This window comes from Artibeus jamaicensis, unplaced genomic scaffold (genome assembly GCF_021234435.1).
Source record: "Artibeus jamaicensis isolate MK-2021 breed Jamaican fruit bat unplaced genomic scaffold, CSHL_Jam_final contig_3176, whole genome shotgun sequence".
Lineage (NCBI taxonomy): Eukaryota > Metazoa > Chordata > Mammalia > Chiroptera > Phyllostomidae > Artibeus > Artibeus jamaicensis.
In genome coordinates this window covers 6808852-6829672 of record NW_026521740.1, presented here as the reverse complement: position 1 = coordinate 6829672, position 20821 = coordinate 6808852, and the positions used below count along the sequence as shown (strand labels likewise).

Genomic DNA, 20821 nt, shown 5'->3' with positions numbered 1-20821 from the left:
CAGGGCTTTCACAGTCTGTAAGTTTTAGTGACTGTTTCTGACAGAATAAGAAAATTAAAAATGTCACCTGCTCCACAGGCTTCCCTGACCCCTAAACCTGGCAGGTGCTCCCACGGTAGCCCGTAATCACAGTGCACTGTAAGTGGCTGTATTTGTCTGTGAAGACTTCACTACAGGTTTCTGGCAGGGGCTCCTCACCATTAACACCTCCAGCCCTCGTCAAGGGCCTGGTAGAGATTAAGTATCAACGTAATAATAATAAATGTTTGACTAAAGGAATGAAATGTAGCAGAGGAGACCGGTAGTGGAGAGACCATGGCACAGAAAGCTGTGTCTTGCGCAGAGTAGAAAATCAATAAGCATTTATCAATTAAATTAAAATTTCCGTCACATTTTTAGTCCCAGGGTACTGACATTGTATGATTTAATCCTTCAAGCTTGAGACAGAAAGAGAGTTAAGCAGCAAAGCAAAGTCAATGACAGAAACCCGTTCCGGAAGGACCAAGGCCACTTCGGGCTCCCTACACACCTCCCACCGCTTGTGTCAAGGGCTTGGTTCGGGTCACGCAGACCGCCACTTGTCCTTGTTTATCCTAAGTAGGCAACCAAGGGAGCAACTGAACAGAGTGGTTTAGAGTTAAAGCAAGCAGTTATTTTCTCTCCAATCCTCTCTTAAATAATCACATTCGAATTATTTAAAAAACTGAACTGATGGGCTGATTTAGTTACCCACACCAAGGTGTTACCAAAAAACTAGAGAAAGAGCCACAACAAACTGGCCAATATTACGCATAAACACCAAGGCTACTTCTCCCCCAGCACCCACCCTCTACCTGCTGGCGACCATGCACCCCACCGATGAACTGAGCACGTGTCTCAGGGCCGATTCTGCCCTGCGGAGCGAGCGCTCGGGCCGTGCTTTCTAACGGTCATCACCAATACCATCACCATCACCATCACCATCCTCACTTCACTGGCGGTCATCACTGCCAACACTTACTGAGTGCCACCTACCATTCCAGGCACTTGATATCTATTACCTCATTTTGCCTTGTATAATGTGTGCTTTTTTGCCCACATTTTTTTGGGGAAAATAAGGATGTGCATTATACATGGGTGCAATGATTGCATGCCACAGGTATAACAATCTCATGTGTAATGCGCACAAAAACATGGGTACACATTACACACCAAGTGTGCTGTATGCAGTTGCACATCATACACGGCTAAATGCAGTATGTTGTTTAATCTTCTCAAAAGTCCTATGAGGTACAAAATTTCAGTGTTTCCGTTTCACCAACAAGAAGTCTGAGGCACGAAGAGATTGGGGACCTTGCTAAGACCACATGCGAGGAGGTGTAGAGTCCAGCTGGTTCAGATGTGCATTCTCTTCACCGTTCCAGTAACACCAACCAGCCTTCTGGTCAGGGCCCCTGTGTGGACCACTCGCTGCCCTGAGCTTCCTGAATCCCTGTCCTCCTTCCCTACTTCTCAGCCTGTACCCAAGTGTTGAAGTGTTTTGTTCCGTCATGTTCTTCCTTCTAAGGCTTTATTCTGATAACTAACTGGCCAGCCTAGGGGCCGAGTCCCTTCCACCTGCTCACAGACCTTACAATGCAGAGACATGCAAGTACTGGGCGCTCTCATTCTCCAAGTGCTGCCCTTCCCCCACTGCTGTCTTGAGCACCCCCATCACTGTTGCTGGCCCACACTTGAACTTCTGCTGAAGGCCTGAGCCTCTCCCATCAGTTTCTGCCATGAGGCCACCCCCATGGGTGGGTGTGTATCCGAGTCCTGGTCTCTCCTGCACATTCCTGATCCTGCGAGCAATCGCTGGTCTTGTCTGGCAAAAACCTCAAGTTGCTACCACTGATAATGAGTCTCACCTAACACTTACCATGTCCCAGGGAAGCCCTTTGGTCATCTAACTGCAGTCCAATGAAGACTCGTTTCCACTGCAGTCCAGTGCACAGTAGTTTCCACTGAAGTTCAGTGAAGACTCGCTCCCCCGAGGCAGCCCAACCCCAACACACAAAGACGCTGTTCTGGGCTGGTGGTGAATGCACAGTAGCTCCTTCTTCCTACAAGCCACCGAGGAGCCTGCCACCTGTCAGACACTGTGTCGTTTAATTAGGTAACACTTGTGATGGGTTTTGCGACATGGAGCACACATGTTGTCCCGGGAGCTCACACATGGCATTCCACTTGCAAAATTCAAGAGCTATTTTTAAAGTCTATCTACCAGTTGAGCAAAAGCTAGAGCGTTTCCTTTTGCAAACTGTTGTAAACCCATTCATTAGTCTTTCACTGAGAATCCCTCAAAAAGAGCATACAGCTGGTGGGGATTACTGAATAGGATCCAAAGACACCTTAAAAAAGAAAAAAGAAAAAAAAAGAAAGAAAAACTAAGTTGCATCAATGCCAAGCTTTCAGGGAAACTCAAAAAGGGACTGGATAGCATCTCGTCTGTCCAGATGTCATTTCCAGGTAGGAGCGTGAGTCACAGCGCTGCTGGCACAGCCGAAGGCACACACACTGGAGGGACTTCTGGGGTGTCCTGGAACCTGTGAACAGCAACACCAGTGTCCCTGAGGCCCTGGCTAGACTAGCCGGGTCGGTTCAGCCCAGCATATTGCCTTGCTGGGTGTAGGTGTAAATGTGGGACCACCCTTACCTGACTAGACTATAAATTACAGAAAGCTTTCCTGGCAGCAGCAAAAATGGAAGGTTTATTTTTAATGAACGAGGGTAGGTCCCGCATTCCCTCTTTTAAGAATGCCTCCTCTTGCCAAAGGGAACCCTGTATCAAACTAGGCGGGTTTCATGGACTGCCTCCAGCTACGAGGTTTGTGGGCTATTCCCCAAACGGCCACACTCCTCCGAGGACAGAGCCAGGGGGGTCTGCCTCCTTCCCCCCTGGGCTTTCTTTCCATCGATAATGTACCAGCATCAGGGTGGCTCTGTGGTGACGTGGGTCCTGCTGACTCTCAGGCGATTGACGTCCATTGTAAAATTCTTGAGGTTTGCAGGACAGGCGCAGGCCCGCTCTCAGGCCGGCTGGCGTTGCCGTCTGGTGTCTGATCTACACTGAGACAAGGAAGCAGATCGCACCCCAGGGCTAGGTCGGACCTGAACGGTGATCCTCCTTCAACTTAAATCATTCTCATTTTTTAAAAGAAAACTGCCCAGTTCTTTATTTCCTACAAAACTAATGCTTGTCTTGAAGTACCGCTTTTTTCAATCTTGCATTCTCCCCCAGACTTGTGTGACGTCACAAGGGGGCCCTCTAGAGAAAAGCCTGGGTCAAAGCCATCCGGTGTCAGAAAAGCAGCACTTTTCCCCGTTCTCACTAGTGAACAGGCGGAAGGAACGCAACACAGGAAGGTCGGCACCCGGGCTTTCTTAGGCATACGGATGATTACCACCGACAAACACCAACATGTAAATTGTTCAGCTGACAACAATACAGGACTGATTTCCTCCCCGAATTAAAAACATCCAACACTGATTTCTAAATCCCGCTGCCCGAGGTAGCCCAACCTATTCATCATCATAAAAATAGGAAAACATTCTGCTCTCTGAGGCTTCTTCGATCCTGTTGGCTCCCATTGAGCACAGTCAGGTGCCAGGACGGACGCTTTACCAATAATCCGTCTCGACAAACATGAGTTCTTCCTGGAGCCTGTAGAACATACGCTCCATGAGAGCAGACACTCTCCCTGTTTTCTTCACTGCTGCAGCCCCAGTGCCCGGCACACAGTAGGTGCTTGACCAAATGGCTGGATAAATTTTAATATTACTTGCCATAGTTCTCACTACAGCCTGCAAAGGTGGACATTATGTTTACAGAGGACTCTTGAGCAAACTGGGTTTGAACTCTGAGGGTCCACTCATATGGAGGGCTTTTTCAATTGACCCTCGCAGTTCAAACCCTTGTGGAGAACTCCAGTCATAAGGGAATTTTTTTCACGGCGCTGGCAGTTAACACCCTTTATCCTCACGTTGTTCAAAGGTCAACTGTATCTCCTTTTTACAGAAGGAGAAACTGAGGCTCAGAGATCAAGTAATGTGCTTCGAGTCACATAGCTGGTTGGCAGCAATGCTGATTTCTACTCCTGTCTGCCTGCCTCCTAAACTCACCCTGAACCACTAATGGTCTCCTACTTTCGATCACTTCCTAAAACCATTCGCATCCAGCAAAAGCCCAGCTGCATGTGTGTTCAGGAGCACTCTGGAGATTCTCCCCATTACACGCTTTATGGCTGTGCCCTACAACCCAAGCTTGAGCATGTTGGGCATCTCAAACCTAATTATTTGGTTTTCTAGTTGGCATTCTACTTAGTGTCATCAGGTATCTTATTTCCTCCCATAGTTACATCTCTTTTGAACAAATGTTACACTGACAGGTTGCAGTTTACAACTGCAAACGCAGACCTCCCGGGAGGACTCTGCCCTCGGTGAACACGGACGCTGCGGCCCGGCCAGGGAGGATCGGAAAAGCACCCCCAGCTCTCGTCCTTTTCATTCTCTATGGAGGGGAGGTCATGCTTCTTTCAACTGTTTGTACACAGACTTCCGACAAAGGAGGAGTAACTCGCTACATTATTTTTCATTGATCACCATCATTGTTCTTTTCTTTTCTTCCTTTTGGGATATAACCGCGTTCCGACTGTCCCCCAGAGAAAGAAAAAAGAAGAGAGATGAAGAGGGAAGGAATCAGGAGGGGAGGAAGGAAGGAAGGGAGGGAGGGAGGGAGGGGATGGAGAAGACAGAGAAAGAAAAGTTGGTTAATTCTCTACTCATTCACTGCATCCATTCTTTCAGAGCCAAAGATCAAACTTCCTGAATGAATTCATACCCACTGCCTCCATTCACCTCCTCTGGATCCATTCATTTAATGCCGTACATCAAGTTACATGCAGAGAAGACAATGATGACTAAATCTCAAAATGCATCTCTCTCTCTCTCTCCAGTTGCTTCTCTAAACCTGAGAGGCCACAGTTCTTACGTCCCTGGCTGTGCGGTCCACGAGGGTGTGTGGACAGGACCTCAATCTCCGCACACCGTACAGTGAGTTCTGGATCTCCCCACACGCAGCCACCTCGCTCCCTCATCTGTTAACAGCCACACCAACCTTCCAGCACCTTCCCTGACCCCTGTCCCCTCCTCAGACTCAGTCAAGTTCTACATCCCTCCGGCGACATGTCTCTCGCATCTGTTTGCTCACTTCCATTTCTACGCCTGTATCTTTGCTCCGGCTCTCGTCCCCTTTCCTCTGCCGGCAGCAGCAGCCTGCTAACTGACCTTCCTCCTCCCAAATACTTACACGTGCTTTTCATAAATCAAACTTCCCAAGGACATAATTTGCATGCCATTCTCCTAATCAGAATTGTCCACAAGTTTCCTTCTAACAACAGAACAACGGCAAACTGTGAAACTGGCGTTCAAGGCTTCGACCACATGGGCACAGCCTACCCTGCAAGTTACTCGGGCTAATTCAGTAGAAAGTGCACTCTACGGAGTTCTCTGGAACATCCAAACATGATTCATACTAATACTCAAGTAGCTGAAGTCACAGTTATATTTTGTGCATTTCCAAAACAATATTTCCCTACAGTCTCATTATTAAAAGCTGAGTATTATTCAGAATCACTGCATTGTTTTTTAAGAAATGCCCATTCCTTTTTTCCAACAATAATTCCAACAATAATAATTTTCCTATGATTTTGTCCCTTTATTCCTCGTGATATAATATTCTAGCCTTTGGGACCCCTAGCTCACTGAAGTGACTACGGTACAAACTATAAGTCTAAAAACCAAATGACAAATACTTCTTTGTACCATTTTACATCATTTTTAAGCCATGTTTTTTCTTTCACCCATGAATGCTTTGTGTGTAGCTATAATATATTAAAGAATCCTTATCTCACCCTGACTTGCGTGGCTCAGTGGGTTGGGCATGGTCCTGCAAAGCCAAAGATCTCTGGTTGATTCCCAGTCAGGGCACATGCCTGGGTTGCAGGTTCAGGCATAGGAAAGAAAGGCAATCAACAGATGTTTCTCTCTCACCTCGATGTTTCTTCTCCCCATCCTTCTCCCTCCCTTTCCCTCTTTCTAAAAATAAATAAATAAAATCTAAAAGAAGAAGAAGAAGAATCCTTAACTCAGAGTGCCAATACCTAGGCTGATACCTGCTGCTATTTATTGCTAGGAGAGAGTGAGGTACAAAAATTGAAATTGAGGTGAAAACAAACACTGGATTCTTAGTTCCTCATTTCTTAACTGAGATTTTCTCAACTCCTAAAGGCGAAATCTAGCTCAAAGGATCCCTCTTACTTGTAAAAACGTAACCCTTTTAAACACCTTAAAATACGATGAGTCAGACATACATATGCTTCTTTAATGCCTCCACTACAAGTTGTAACGAGACGTAAGGAGCAACGTCTGGCTGCAGGACATAAAGTTGTTATGTAACATGAATTATACCAAAATGGAGATTAAGAACTTGAGCCCTGGCTGCTGTGGCTCAGGGGACTGGGTGCTGGCCTGCAAACCAAAAGGTCGCTGGTTCAATTCCTTGTCAGGGCACATGCCTGGGTTGGGGTCACGTGAGAGGCAGCTGATCGATGTTTCTCTCCCTCTCTCCTTCCCTTCCCCACTCTCTGAAAAATGAATAAATATGATCTTAAATAAATACATGAAAAATAAAGTCTTCTCTCTACCTATTAAAAAAAAGAATTTGAAAAGGAACATAACGGAAGTGTTATGTTCTGTATTTTATTACACTCTTTTTAAAAATAATAACAAAAAAATTAAACTAAAAACATTCAACCCTGTTAGTTCAGTTCCATCTAGATTCTGAACATCTTCCCCTGAGAGGGCCTGTGACCCCAGCCACCGGCCCTCCCCACTCCCTGCTGCTGTCACTGACATTTCTGACATTTCGGAACTCTCCAGAACCCGCATGATCTGGCCAATCCCCTAGGGGCCTGTCAGGCCTGACCTGAATTCCTAAGGCCCTGCGTCTCAGCACTCCAGCTCCACAGGCACCCGTGAGTTGTTCTAGAAGGTGCTATGCAGATGTTGGCTGCCTCTCTGCTGGGAGCAAGCAGATAAGGACATTGTTTTCTCTAAGCCTGAGCACTGAATTCAGGAATGTGTAAGCAAACAGTGACATAACACAACAAATTTAAACAACATAAGCCAACTGTGCTCATTTGTAACTTCCTTTTTTTATTTCTTGCAGTTCCAAAACATACCTCACTCCTAGCAGCAACCCCCACATGGGGCCTCCTCCTTCAGAGGTTTTCTTTAAGGCTCACAGGACGACAACCCGAGTCAAAAGGAGGAAGCGAACGGGATCACTGGAGTGAAGTCACAGCTGCCTAAAATTTGGGCTTTCGTTCCTAATGTGATCTGCTGGGGTCAGGGCGGGTGATTGGCACCCAGCGAGGGGAAGAGGGCACGCTGGCCTGTTCTACAGCCCTGTCCCACCCTCTGTCCCGTCCTCCAGTCAGTCAGTGTGACATGGGCACGGACGCATCTCCACCTGGAGAAAATAGCTCCAAGCTCTCCACGACCTTGGAGGCCACCGCCTGACTAAGTAGGGCTGGGTTCCAAAGACTACCTGGTCAGTCTCTTATTTTTTTTCTCTGACCTTTAATGTCAGCAAAAGTGGATGCACTCCATGTCAAGCTACACGGTCCAGTGTTTCTCCTCGCACTTGATTTTACATGGTAGAATCCTAACCGTAATCCCAGGGACCTGCTCTTCCAGACCAGTTTAACTGAGCTTTCAACCAAGCAACACGCATCCCTACCTTTTGCCTTTTCTATTGTCCTAATGTTGAATGCATGTCCGCATGCGCCAATGGCGAACTGGAATTTGCTGTAGGCAGGCCTGTCTTGCCCACTTACAAATATGACTAATATAATCTTTCCTTGGCTTTCTTGTTCTATTGCAACATACGCTTCCTGAAAAGGAGGCTCGTATTTTCTGTTACTGATAACTTCCCCATGACACGTAGTTACCGAAACACACACACACACAAAAACAACAAAAATCCCCAGTAAATGTTGTTTATACTTTGCTGATTTTATCAGGTCCCCGCTCTGCTCTTTCAGTAAGAATGCCACATGCCACATTCCTAAAGGCATTTATAAAACAGTTTTTACATAACATATAAACTAAAATATAATAACCCTCTACTATTGGGTTATTCAGGTAAAGATACTGAATTTTGAAGAAAAGGCTATAGGTGAAACAGTAAGATGTTTTCTTTTGCTTCATTTACTTATTTTATCATTTTACTTTACTTTTTGTTTTATTTTGCCTCCTTGAATGGAATTCTTCTGAAGTCTATTATCCCCTGTCTTCTACAACAGTGCAAGGGCTATGATTCAACAGATTCTCTTAAATACAAAATTGCCCACAGGATCTACAAAGTTGCTGGCCCATATTCTAAATAATCCAGGCTGTTGAGCTCTTTGAGCTCCTCTGTTTGCTCTTAAAATTCTCTGTCTCTCCCTAGCTGGTGTGGCTCAGTGGATTGAGTGCAGGCCTGAGAACCAGAGGGTCGCTGGTTCCATTCCTGGTTGGGCACGTGCCTGGGTTGCAGGCCAGGTCCCCAGCAGGGGGCGTGTGAGAGGTAACCACACACTGATGTTTCTCTCCCTCTCTTTCCCTCTCTCTAAAAATAAATAAATAAAACCTTTTAAAATTTTTCTCTGTCTCTTCATCTGCTAACATTTCTCACCACTAATCAGGTGACTGTCTCTAACGGCCAAGAACCCTCCTTTAATTCACTGCTTCAAACCTGCCGTTAGAGTAAGGCACCGCGCATGCTTGCATGTGAGTGTGTATGCAAAGACAGAAAGAGACCAAGTCACTAAGAGTAAAAGGAATAGAAAATGTGAAATTTCAGAAAACTATTTAAAATCCAACTATTTAGAATTGTTATCCTTTGTAAGTGGGTACTAGGAGACTTTAAAACTTCTACTTTAAGGAATTCTGGGAGGATTTTTTTCAATGTTTATACGAGTGTATTGTTGTAATTGGTATAATCAAAATTATTTTGTATTATACTATGCTTTATCATATTATACTTTTATATTACCCAAGCACATAAACCAATCTGCAGAGACTAGCATTGACCTACTTGTTTCAAATGTTCTCTCTGATACCAGCTATTTATTTGACTGTAACAAATCTTATTTGTACAGTTATTACCCTAATCAATACTTAGTATTGATAGGTACTAAGTATTATAGGTAATAATATAGGTAATTCTATTATAGGTAAGAATATGATATTTATTATAAATATTCATTGAACTCTGCACGAACCCAGGAACTCTGCAGAGTGTTCCACACATCTTATCTTATTCAACCTTCACAACGACCTTGATGAAGAAGCCACGGTCATCCCCATTTGGAAAGGGACTGTCCAGACAGGTGCGGGATGCAGCCAGGTCTTCTACGCCCACTTATACGGCCTCCCTTTAGGAGCATTAATTTCTGCCTCTGCCCAACCAAAATCATAAGGTCACTCATCTCCATCTCACAGGGTTAGTAAAAGAACTAAATAAAGTACATGTGGAGGCCGCATACTTGGCCCTTCCTTTGTGGTTACTGGCAGTACCTGAGGCAGCCAGGCACTCAAAGGGCAGAGTTTCACACATGCTAAGTTGTACTGGTGATCAGTGGTGCGGACAGCTTAATGGATAATTACAATATCACTGGCATTTAAAAGATTCATCAGAAATACTAAACAGTAAATTTTTCGTCAAGCCAACGTTCTCCTTTAGACAGAAAGGTTTCATCTTTATGAACCATGTAACTGGCTGTGATGAAGAATTCAGATAGAATGCCAAAGCGGATCCCGAAAGACAAAAGCAACCGGAGGACTAGCCTACAGAAGAAGCAAAGCCCCACCCCCAGGAGAGAGAACATACCCACATAAACAGAAATACCCTTGGAAATCACAGCTGGAAATCTGCCTTCCTCTTGGCATCTTTGTTAAGGAGTCACATCTTTGCTGTCGCACGCGTTAGAAAAAAATAGCACACACTCCCACAAACATATCCAGATGTTCTCGAATATTCATGACGTGCTTCCAATCTGGTTTGGACTTGCCCTTGATTTACGTTTGATTAAATTCCATCAGCGTCTGCTGGGGCCCATGAGATGGATGGCACTGCTGTGGCAAAAAACTTCAGACATCTTCATATTCCGAGTAATTGCAGAAAGTCTCACAAGCCCTTATGTACAAGCTTCAGAATAACTAGGGAAGGAGGGGCTGTTTTAGGCCTGAACAGACAGACCTCCAACACGGCTGCTGCAGTTGATAAACGGGGCCTCCATTTCTAACGCACAGGCCGACAGGACGGTGGGCGGGGGGGGGGGGGAGAGGGTCCCTGATGTTCCACCGTGAGTAATACAGTGAAACATTAAAGGAAAGATGATGGCCGTGCTCTGAGGTCACTGAGATGTCTTGCCCAATCACCAAGTGAATTAATTTATGCCCTGCCAGGTACAGAATGGTGGAAAAGCCAGAATAATTACTAAACTACCTGTATCGAACAAATCACAACTCACTATTTTTATCATCTTGCTTTCTTCTATTTAAAATAAAACTCTCAAAACCTCCAAATTGAAAAAAAGCAGCTCCAAATGAAAACATACTTCTGAAAAGGGTATACTGATGTACTAACAAAAGGTGGATAGAGAAAGCTCCCATCAATGGAGTTGGTGTGCTGGGATTCAATTCTGTGTCCTCAGTCATTTCGGTGCACAGCAGCTGTACCAAAAGATACATCTAAAACACGAAGTCAGGAGCATCTAAAATGTGGGCCTACAACCCTGGCCAGGTGGCTCAGCTGGTTGCAGCATCGTTACTACAAAAGGTTGTGAGTTCAATTCCCACTGAGGTCACGTATTTAGATGGCAAGTTTGATCCCCAGTCAGGGCATGTATAGGAGGCAACCAATCTATTCCTGTCTCTCTCTCACATTGATGTCTCTCAAGTCAATAAACATAACCTCAAGCAATAAATATAAATAAATAAATAAATATATATATATATAAAAAATATGGGTGTATATATAGGTCAGGAGGCCAGTATCAGCTGTGTCTACCCACGAGAGCTGACAGCCCTTATCCAGGTGACTTCCTGTCTACACCCTGCAGATATCTGCCTAATCCCATTGCAGACGCCTAACCCTTGCCACGCCCAAGCTGGCCCTTGGAGACCAACAGATGGACCACTTGGCCTGGGCTACTCAGACTTCACCAAGGGCCTCAAGGTTAGACCTCTGATGTTACTGTCAAGTGACACTGTAGATACAGCAGCAGAAACCCATTCTTGGGACCTGAAAATAAGCAAACTTTCAACACACTCCTTCATTCTGTCTCATGTCAAGACCACACAGGCCTCGAATCTATTATGAATTAACATATGTAAATGGCCTACAATTAAACAAATAAATCACACTGTAATCTTCCACGTCAACAATGTTAAGTAATTGTGAAACTGTAAACATGTAGATGGCACCACATTTTGGTAACATGGTTTCCATATCCTGAGGCTCCAAAGAGGCACCTGGCCTGGACCACATTCAACTCCAAAACCAGAGCCGCCACTCTTCCCTCCCAAACCCTGGCCACGCCCAGATTCTGCCTTCAAAGAGGCCTCTTTTACTTTAATTCCTTGGCTTTTCTCCCCAGTTACTGTCAATTTGATTAACATTTAGGAATTCTCTCTGTTGTACATAAACGAAAACCACTACAAAGCTCAGAGTTTTTCTCCTTTCTAGTAAGAATCTGTATTTTAAGCAGGATGCTATTTTGGTTTTTAATGCCTCAGGAACATTGTGCTTTACAAGCACACACACAAGTCAGTCATTTCTAAATGCTCCGGACCAAAAACAGAGAAAGAAGCTGATATTGTTGAACCATATTTGAAAAATTTGATGAAGACCTCTCAACTCATAGACTATTGTATCACACATAAGACATCTAACCGGTTCTTCTCCATCATTGTACAAACCGTCTACGAAAGTCTCTTTAAGTTTGAGAAGATAGATGCATTCCTAAATTGACTGTAAGTAAAATTCTAAAAAAAAACCCTCTTAATTATGAGAAGCACGGGATGCCAACCTCCAATCTGGCAGCCAAGGGATCTGTTTATGTCCATGTTAACACAGTGCAATGTGCAAAAACGCTGACTAAATTGGGACTGGACATTTGACGACAAACGGGACTTTGTCTGAGAGGAGCCAGAGCAGAGAACTGTATCACCATCTGGCTTCAGACATAATGGCTCAGTGTATTTTGACATCAAGTGTGTGAATCCCACAGCAGAATGCAGTTCAGACTCACCAGCTAATGCCCACTGTTTCTGATTGCAATCTGCAAATCAACAGTAGCCCAAAGCTAGCGAATAATGTCAGTTCAGACAAAAATGAAACGAAACGAAAACAAATGCCCTTCAGAGCAACAAATGGGCTTCAGCAGTAAAATATTTAAACACAGGGCAATTTGCAACACGGATCCCATTCTTATCCTGTGGATAACAAGAGTAAGAATTCGGGGAGTTTATTTCCTGCACATCTGTGGACCTTCAACAGGCTGGCATTTCCTAGGAAGACCGTTCACCTGTGTGCCAACGTGGGCGTGACCTTGTGCTCTCCTGCTTTGCTGGAATATTCAAGAAGCTCAAAGGTAGAGGAAGCCCGTCTTCCACATGTGGTGCTTACTGTAGCAAATAACAAAAGAACAATCAAAAACCAAAACAAAACCCCCATGGAGAGACTGCCCTGTGTTTTCCCGGCTCGTGAAAGCATAAGCTCACCTCCACCCAGTAGGTCAACTGGTGCACAGTGCAATTACTTTTGTTTTGTGAATAGTGATGACTCAAAACATCCTGTCATTTTTAAATTAATAACCCAAGGACCTATGAAGGAAGAGCATGTAACTTTTTTCAGCACCTCATTTATACCTTAAATTCTGGCCACGGTAAACCTGTCAATAATGGGCAATAAAAGCCACATTTTCTCTCAGTTTTTGACCTTTTCACAAACTGTGACTTTTGTCTTAAGTTATTCCACACTGTCCTCACCCCACTCGCCACAAGGTTAATCTTATAAATGGGCCTGGGTATCAACTCTTTCAGGAACCTTTCTTTGATTTTCCTAAACTGGGTCAGGGGTCCTTTTCTGTCTTCCTGCACAGCACTTAATAGTCTGTTTACCCCCCTAAATTGTGACCTCTTGTGAACAGAGAAAACATCTTTATCTGTGTTTCCAGAATGGCAAAGTGTCCTCTGACACAGGCTCAACAGTCATTAAATATTCTTAAATAATTGCATGCATAAATGAACTTCAGATCCATGAATTTGAACTTATGGAGCACCTATTACATATCACGCATTGCTGTCTATGGCGAAATACAGACGTGACTAAGAGATGGACACAACCCCTGCCCTCAAACCAGGGCTCAGACCATGGAGCATGGGGACTCTGCAGGGCGGCAGCTATGTGCTACATTGTACTGCGGTGTGGGTGGCATGGATGTGTCCACTGGACACCGTCAGAGAGCTAAGGCTTGTGCATTTCAATAGGCAAGCTGTGCCTCACAAAAGAAGAAGTTTTAAAGAATAACCGAGCGGGCATGAGGGATAAAGATGAAATGAGAATGACAGAGAGCCGGGAACTGCTGAGGCCAGTAAGAGGCACGGGAAGCACTGTGTGTATTCTGCTCTTTGGAGATGTTTGAAACTTCCCAAAATAAAAGCCAGAAAAAACTCTACACTCACATGAATACATATGAACATTATTAATATTAACAAATTAAGATGAGCTAATTAATACCAACTAATTGATAGCAATATTAGCAGATATTAATATTAGCAAATTACTGTGTTGATATTAGCTAGTCCATATCAACTACCGGCTAATTCATCAGCTAAATAATATGGATGAATATCAACAAATTAATATTGATAAATATTAACAAATAACAGACCCCCTTGAAGTTTCTGAACGAGAAACAGAAGGAAAAGAACAGTTACAGGTCACGCACAGTGATGCACCTGGTACTTCATAACAGTTTCCTCATTCGCTGCTCAGAACGGCTTTGTGGTCATTCTAGCACCACTTACAGAGGGGGAAACTGAGGCTTAGGGGAGTTCCACAACTTGCCAGCTAAGTAAAGCAGCATCTGAACACAAGTCCGCTGGATGCCCCGTGCGCTTTCTTTCCCGAAGTGGTCCCCACACCCCCGGCCACCGCAGTAAGCTGAGGGGCTAGGACTCCAGCTTGGGCCCGGTGAGTGTCTCAAGAAGCCCAGGAATCCCCACCAGTCACGACAGACACCACTCTTATATGCCTCTTAGTCCAGGGTTGTCTCTGGAAAGATTAAATCATGAAAATGACAAGAAACCCCAATATACTCCAGAATCACTCCGACACCATCAGCGATGGTGCTGGTATCACTCTCCTGTGCTGACTGACAATATTTTCCTTTATATTCCTGGTCCTTAGAGACCCAGGTGAGTCTCCGCCTGGACTCCCATTTCCTGGCGCCCACACACAGATGTGACAAAGGTGTGATCCGGAGTCCACGGCAGTCGTCACAGGGTCCCCCTGAGGAGTTGGGGGACCTCTCCGCTAGGGCCGCCTCACACCAACAACTGCTTAAACTTGAGCAGAGTCACGCTCAAAGATGCTGAGGACAGTGGTATGACCAGCGACAAGAGGCCACCGTGTGTGTGTCCCTTTCCTGGCCACGGTGTCACTTTGACAGATGTCAGATTTAGCATCACTAGAGAAAGACCCATTATGGACTTGAAAAGCTGTTGTCATTTCCAAATGCAGCTTCTCCCAGCCAAAAACACACACGAAGCTCAGGCACGTGCCAAATATGTGGAAATACGGGCAACTTCCCTGCTGTTCACAAGCACTAATGATCTAATCCCCAGCAGAGGCCCCGGCTGCTGTCCAAACACACCCTGCCTTTAGGGCCCATTTGGTACTAAATAAAAACTCTCACCATGGTCCTCAATTTAAATCATAATTCCTGTTTACACTGTTGAATTTTCACCCATCTGTACTCTGTTGCCTTCATCTAAACTCACCGGCCCCAAAGACCCTTTATCAAGTTGAGTGCTTGATTCCAGTCGGGGGCCGGGAGAGGGGGTGCTGGAAAACTAGCTTGCTACCCAATCCAGAACGTTAATCACTAACATAATTATCAAAACCTTCCATTTTTCAGGGTTAAGTCAAGCATCTCTGTGGGCGGCCTGCCTTTTTGGTTGGTTTGTTCTCCAGTTGACGTGTAATTAGCTCTTAAACACAATGCACTTTTGGACTTTTTAAAAGCCAACACACAAATATTTAGGTATCTATTTTGTCTAAAGGACAGTCTTTCAATCCCTAAAAAAAAAAAGTCATAAAACCAATTTAACCCATTGCCCCGAACTCTCTGTTCTGGAGGCTGACTCTAAATGACTTTTTATGCTGCTAACTAAACAAACTTAATGCTACTTTTTTTCCCTATAAAATGTTTGGGGCTCCTAATGTTGCGATTTCCTCATAGTGCTTTGGGTGGATTGTTTCTTCTCCGAGAAATCTCACATTCAGCCTTGACGAGGCTGTTTCCCAGCAGAGAAGGAAGAATGAAGCCGCAGGCCCCCAGACACCACGCTGCTCCAACAGCCAAGCAGGGAACAAGTGTGCCCACTTGTCCGAAGGCAGAATTCAAAGTCCAGAAATACAGACACAATCTGATGCAAGCAAAGGAAGCATTATGGGCTGAAAATTACATCTTTTTAAGAAAACTGAGTTCCTATCCAACTCAATCTGTGGTCAGCTCACTACCTCGAGGGGGAACTTTACGTAAATGGCCAGTGTTATGCTCGTGGTCTGAATGATGACCTCACAACCGTCTCACCTCACGCGGGCATCTAGCCCCCTGGGCCCTGGGAATGACGAGTGTAGCACAGGGCACCCACCTGGCCTTCTCCAGCTGGAGACCGCCCCTTTGCCACTGCAACCGGCCTCAACCTCACAGAAAGAGAACTTGAGTATGTTGACTAGGGATCTTATTTTCCCACTAACCACAGTTTAAAGGATGAACAGAGTTTCCAGCCTGGCTCAAATTAGCTCCCATCAATTTTACCCACCACCATATTACCATATTCTGCACCTTTGATGAGAACTAATTAAGCTCCCGTGGTGCTTTTCCTCCCCAGACTGCTTTTGCAGCTCTGGAACGGAGCACATCAAATTAGGCCCATCTGTCTAAATGGGAAGAAGTTATTTATCCCAAAGCCAGGCAAGCTTCCTTTCCTACCCAGAAGCTGCCTTCTGAGGATCCCAAACACCATGGGGATGATCATGGCAACCCTAACTCTTAACCAGCTAGAACTCTGGGGCGAGCAGCTGAGTGTTACATCAAGGATAACCTAGCAACGTGTGGCAAACATCTCCTTGCACAGTGAAATGTCCAAGAAGGCCATGAAGTGGGCCACCAGACTATCAAATAAAGTCAAACTTGCAACACTCGAGAATGCAGTGCAATACGTAACTGGTTCTGCAGCAATCTTGCCAAAAGGAAGGCCTTTTTCCATCAACAATGCCACCATCGTGAGGGCCTAATGAATGTTAACAAAGCAGAGGAGTCTTTTTGCCACATAATGGAAAGATATAAAATAACCCCCCACACTTTGCACAGGCCAGGAGACACAGTTGTAAGAAAAAGGGCCTCGGCGACAAAGACGCCCACATGTCTGCCTGGCCCACAAGTCAGGCTCCCTGTGGCCCCCAACCCACGCTCCTCAAGCTTCACTTGACTCTATTATACTAACTCCCACCTCTGCCAACTGCTAAGTCAGTGAGTAAAAAACTAAGAGAATCAATAATTATTTGATAATCAGGATATAACGTCACTCTTGACCCAAGCTAAGAAAAGAAATAAAAGCACAGAAGAAGGCAAACACCCTACTCAGGTGGACGTGGACCCCATGTACTTGTAGGATACACAGAGTGGAGTCTAAACCACTTGTTGGGCCCCTTACAATATAAAATGCATTATTAATAAAAAATTAGGGGGGTGGGCCGGGATGGGAGTAAAAGACAGAATACTGTAGTTGAAAAATAATTAAATAAATTTAAAAAATTATCATCCCTGGCTGGTGTGGCTCAGTGGATTGAGTGCTGGATTGTGAACCAAAGGGTCGCCAGTTCAATTCCCAGTCAGGGCACATGCCTCGGTTGTGGGCCAGGTCCCCATTAGGGGTCACTTGAGAAGCAACCACACATTGATGTTTCTCTTCCTCTTTCTCCCTTCCTTCCCCTCTCTAAAAAGAAATAAAATCTTTTTTAAAAAGAATTATCTGTTGCTAGTTACTGTTTTTTCATTCCTAGTCTAAGTAGATTTACAGGAAATTACATTTTTTAAAAAAGGATTCATTGAATCAGCAGTTTTCAAACTTAAAAAAAAAAAAGATTCACATTGCAAAGATCTATTTTAGAACAGATCTACATAGTCCCCAATATATAAAAAATGGTCAAAACGGAGGTGGTCCGGAGGGAAGGCGCGGAGCATCTAACCTCATCTTCCGCCTCCTGCCCCTGAAATGGTCTAAAGGTGACCACAGGGGAACAAAACAATTTGAAAAGCACAGAACCAAAATGAATTCAAGCATCATACGTGTAGCGAGTTTTAACTGATCATGCAGAAGGTTCGGTAAGCTACTTTATAATAAACACACGACATGAAAAATACGAGCACACAGAGATTATCCAGAGAACACCCAAGCTGTTTAGTTAGCTACTATTTATCACATGCAAATTCAACTGCTCCACTACACACACATGTAAAAGTCTTTACAAACAAGACACAGGGATTTCAATCCACCCGAGTGAGAGAACAGAATGTTGTCCTGAAAAATGGTGATTGCAAAGAGGTCTTAATGACATGGAAGAACCACGATAAAATGTCAGGGGAAAAAAGAAGGAATTTTATTGCTGATATTAAAATGTCCAGAAAACCATCAAGCAGAAATCTGCTATATACCACATGGTAATGGCGAGATGGAAGATTAGGGTGGTTTTTTGCTTATTTAAATGCTATTTTGTTTCTAGAAGGAGGAGGAACAGAGGATGAGAAGGGGGAGGGAGGGAGGGAGGGAGGAAGGAAAGGAGGGAGGGAGGGAGGGGAGAACTAGACATCCTTTGGGCTTAAAAGTCAATAAAAAGGTAGTACTGTATATAATGGCCAACATTAAGATATCCTTTTCCCTTAAATTAAACAATAACAGATCCAGTCTTTTAATGAATACAAAGTTTTCATCGTATTGCCCCAGCCAATACTCATTCAGTCTGACATCTGCAGAACTGGGTGGAAGGGATCTGAATTTTTCATCCCAGACTAGTTCAGCAGCCTGCAGGGGAATGCTCCGAGCACAGGTGAGACCGAGACAAGGCCCAAAGAGCGGGTGTGGGACCCGGCGCCACGCACTCACCACATCCAGGTCCTGCGAAACCCGCCGCTTCCGCAGCTCCTCCATCCTCTCGCACACGTCGGAGAAATAGGTGTTGTAATAGTCTGCATACTGCTGCGCCAGGTCATCGATGTTGCCCAGGGAGCCGTCCTGAGGGTGAGGAGGGTGGGAGGAAGAAGCGGGAAAAGAACAAAGGCGGTCAGTCCACCGGCACACGCCTCACACTGTGTCGCCTCCCTCTCCACAGCGTGTACAGTTATACAGCTGATACGTAGTTAAGTGGTGAACGTGAGCTGGGCTAAGCTTCACGCGTGACATCTCCCAATACTCAGGACGGCCCTACATCCTCTCTGCATAGACGGAAGGAGAGGAGCTCGAAGCAGCTGCGTGACAGCCACGGGAGGGCAGGGCCTCCGGCCTGGGACTGTGTGGTCCCAAAGCCACAGTTAACTCACACCTCTGCCTGCTTAGCAGGACCAGGAAAGCCCCAGGGACGCCCCTCCAGCCAAGGCACTGCATTAGTGCAAGCCTCCCTAGAGCCCATCGGGCCGCAGCGGCAGGAGAACCTCCCGCAGAGCTTTTGTGGAATTCGGACTCCAGGACAGCAGTCCCAGAAATTCCGACTGGAACCTGAGACCACAGGGACCAACTGGAACTCTGCATCTGGGCCGTACCTGAACCAGCCCCTCCCATGAGACCCTCGGAAGAGTGGAGTCATCCCAAGCACAGACAGAAAAGTACACGTTACAAATTCATCTACACACACGAGGGGTCACAAATGTCTCTTTACTGAGGGCAGTGCCTGGAAGCTGCTCTGGAGCCCGCAATCCTGAGTTCACAGCGCACTGCCACTTCGGGGCTGGCGGCCTTGGGCTCGTTCCCGACCTCTGGCCACAGCAGAACAGGAACAGCACCTACTTCATACTGCAGAGTACTGAGGTCACACAAAACAACACTTAGGCCCTGGCTGGTGTAGCTCAGTGGATTGAGTGTGGGCCTGGGAACCAAAAGATGGCAGTTCGATTCCCTGTCAGGGCACATGGCTGGGTTGCAGGCCAGTTCCCAGCAGGGGACGCGCAAGAGGCAACAGTACACTGATATTTCTCTCCCTCTCTCCTTCCCTTCCCCTCTAAAGATAAATAAATAAAATCTTTAAAAAATACCTTTTCACGTATGCTAAATCTTCCTTTAAAGAAACAAAACACTTAGAACTCAGCCCCTCAGAGTCCGCCTGGTACATACTTAGTCTACAAAACATATTTGGCGGACAATACTCACTACAGATGTTTCAGACTAGAGTCTTTCTTTAGGGGAGCTGACTGCTAAATACACATCTGAACATATAAACACAGGATGACAGAAATGCTGCTTCCAATTGTAGGTTAGGCCCTCCCTCCCTCCCTCCCTCCCTCCCTCCCTCCCTCCCTCCCTCCCTCCCTCCCTCCCTCCCTCCCTCCCTCCCTAGAAAGGTCTCCCCTGCCCCTTTTCACCTCCCAACACATCCTTTCTCTGCTTTGAGTAAATGGCCCTGCCAAGACAACCAAGGAAAAGATTCTCACCAAGACAACCAAGCAAACATAACTTTCATTCAACCTGAAAGGTGCACACACACTTTCTATTTTACACACCCCTGGCCAGCCTTCTCGCATAATTCATGTTAGCACAGCACGCCGAGCAAAACACGTCTCACGCTGAAAAGCACGCGGAAGATGCCATCGAGTTGGACTTCAGAGTTCTCCAAATGCCTTTGTGCTAAAGACCTCAGGCCCCAGTCAGGACTGGCTGCTGTTCCCACTTCCACATTCACCGATTTTACAGAACCAAGTGCAGAAAACAGAAAGAGAAAGCAATGATTTCTTAGAAAATATTCTTCCTTTCCTAGCAGTAAAATCTTCTACATTTGCGCTAATTCCCTCCAAGTTCCCAGCACAAGGCTTGGGGAGCGAAGGGCTCCTACAAGACCAGTGAGGTACCCGAGCGCCTGTGGGCAGTCACTCCCTGCGTGTCCGAGATGGCGAGCTGGACAGACAGTGCAGAGGAGGTGGGAGATGCCCTGCTCTTCGCGTGTTGACTGGCGAGTAAATGAAGAGAAACAGCATCCGTCAGGATGGAATCTACGCTGAGCCTACCAGCCTTTTTTGCTTGACTGGCTTCAATAAGGCAAATGTCAGGGAGAAGTCACTCTTGAGAAAGAGGGAGCCAGGCCAGAATGTCTTAAGTAGAGGCTGCTGAAATATAGCAGGATAAATCAAATTACGATCCTAAGGTTTGCCCTGACTCGCCTCAGCTCAGCAGCAAATGCCACACGGGCCACTGAACA

At 45.6% G+C, this 20821-nt stretch overlaps 1 protein-coding gene across 3 annotated transcripts in view; it reads right to left on the bottom strand.

The window, feature by feature from the left end:
* Positions 1 to 20821, bottom strand: part of SASH1 (SAM and SH3 domain containing 1) — a 164128-nt gene that overhangs the window by 101433 nt on the left and 41874 nt on the right. For 2 of the 3 annotated variants that reach the window (XM_037156811.2, XM_053663433.1), the window contains exon 2: positions 18523 to 18651. In XM_037156811.2, the coding sequence (XP_037012706.2) occupies positions 18523 to 18651 (129 nt within the window). Of the gene's footprint in view, positions 1 to 18522; positions 18652 to 20129; positions 20284 to 20821 lie in introns of those variants that run through there. The other variant, XM_037156807.2, reaches the window with a different exon arrangement.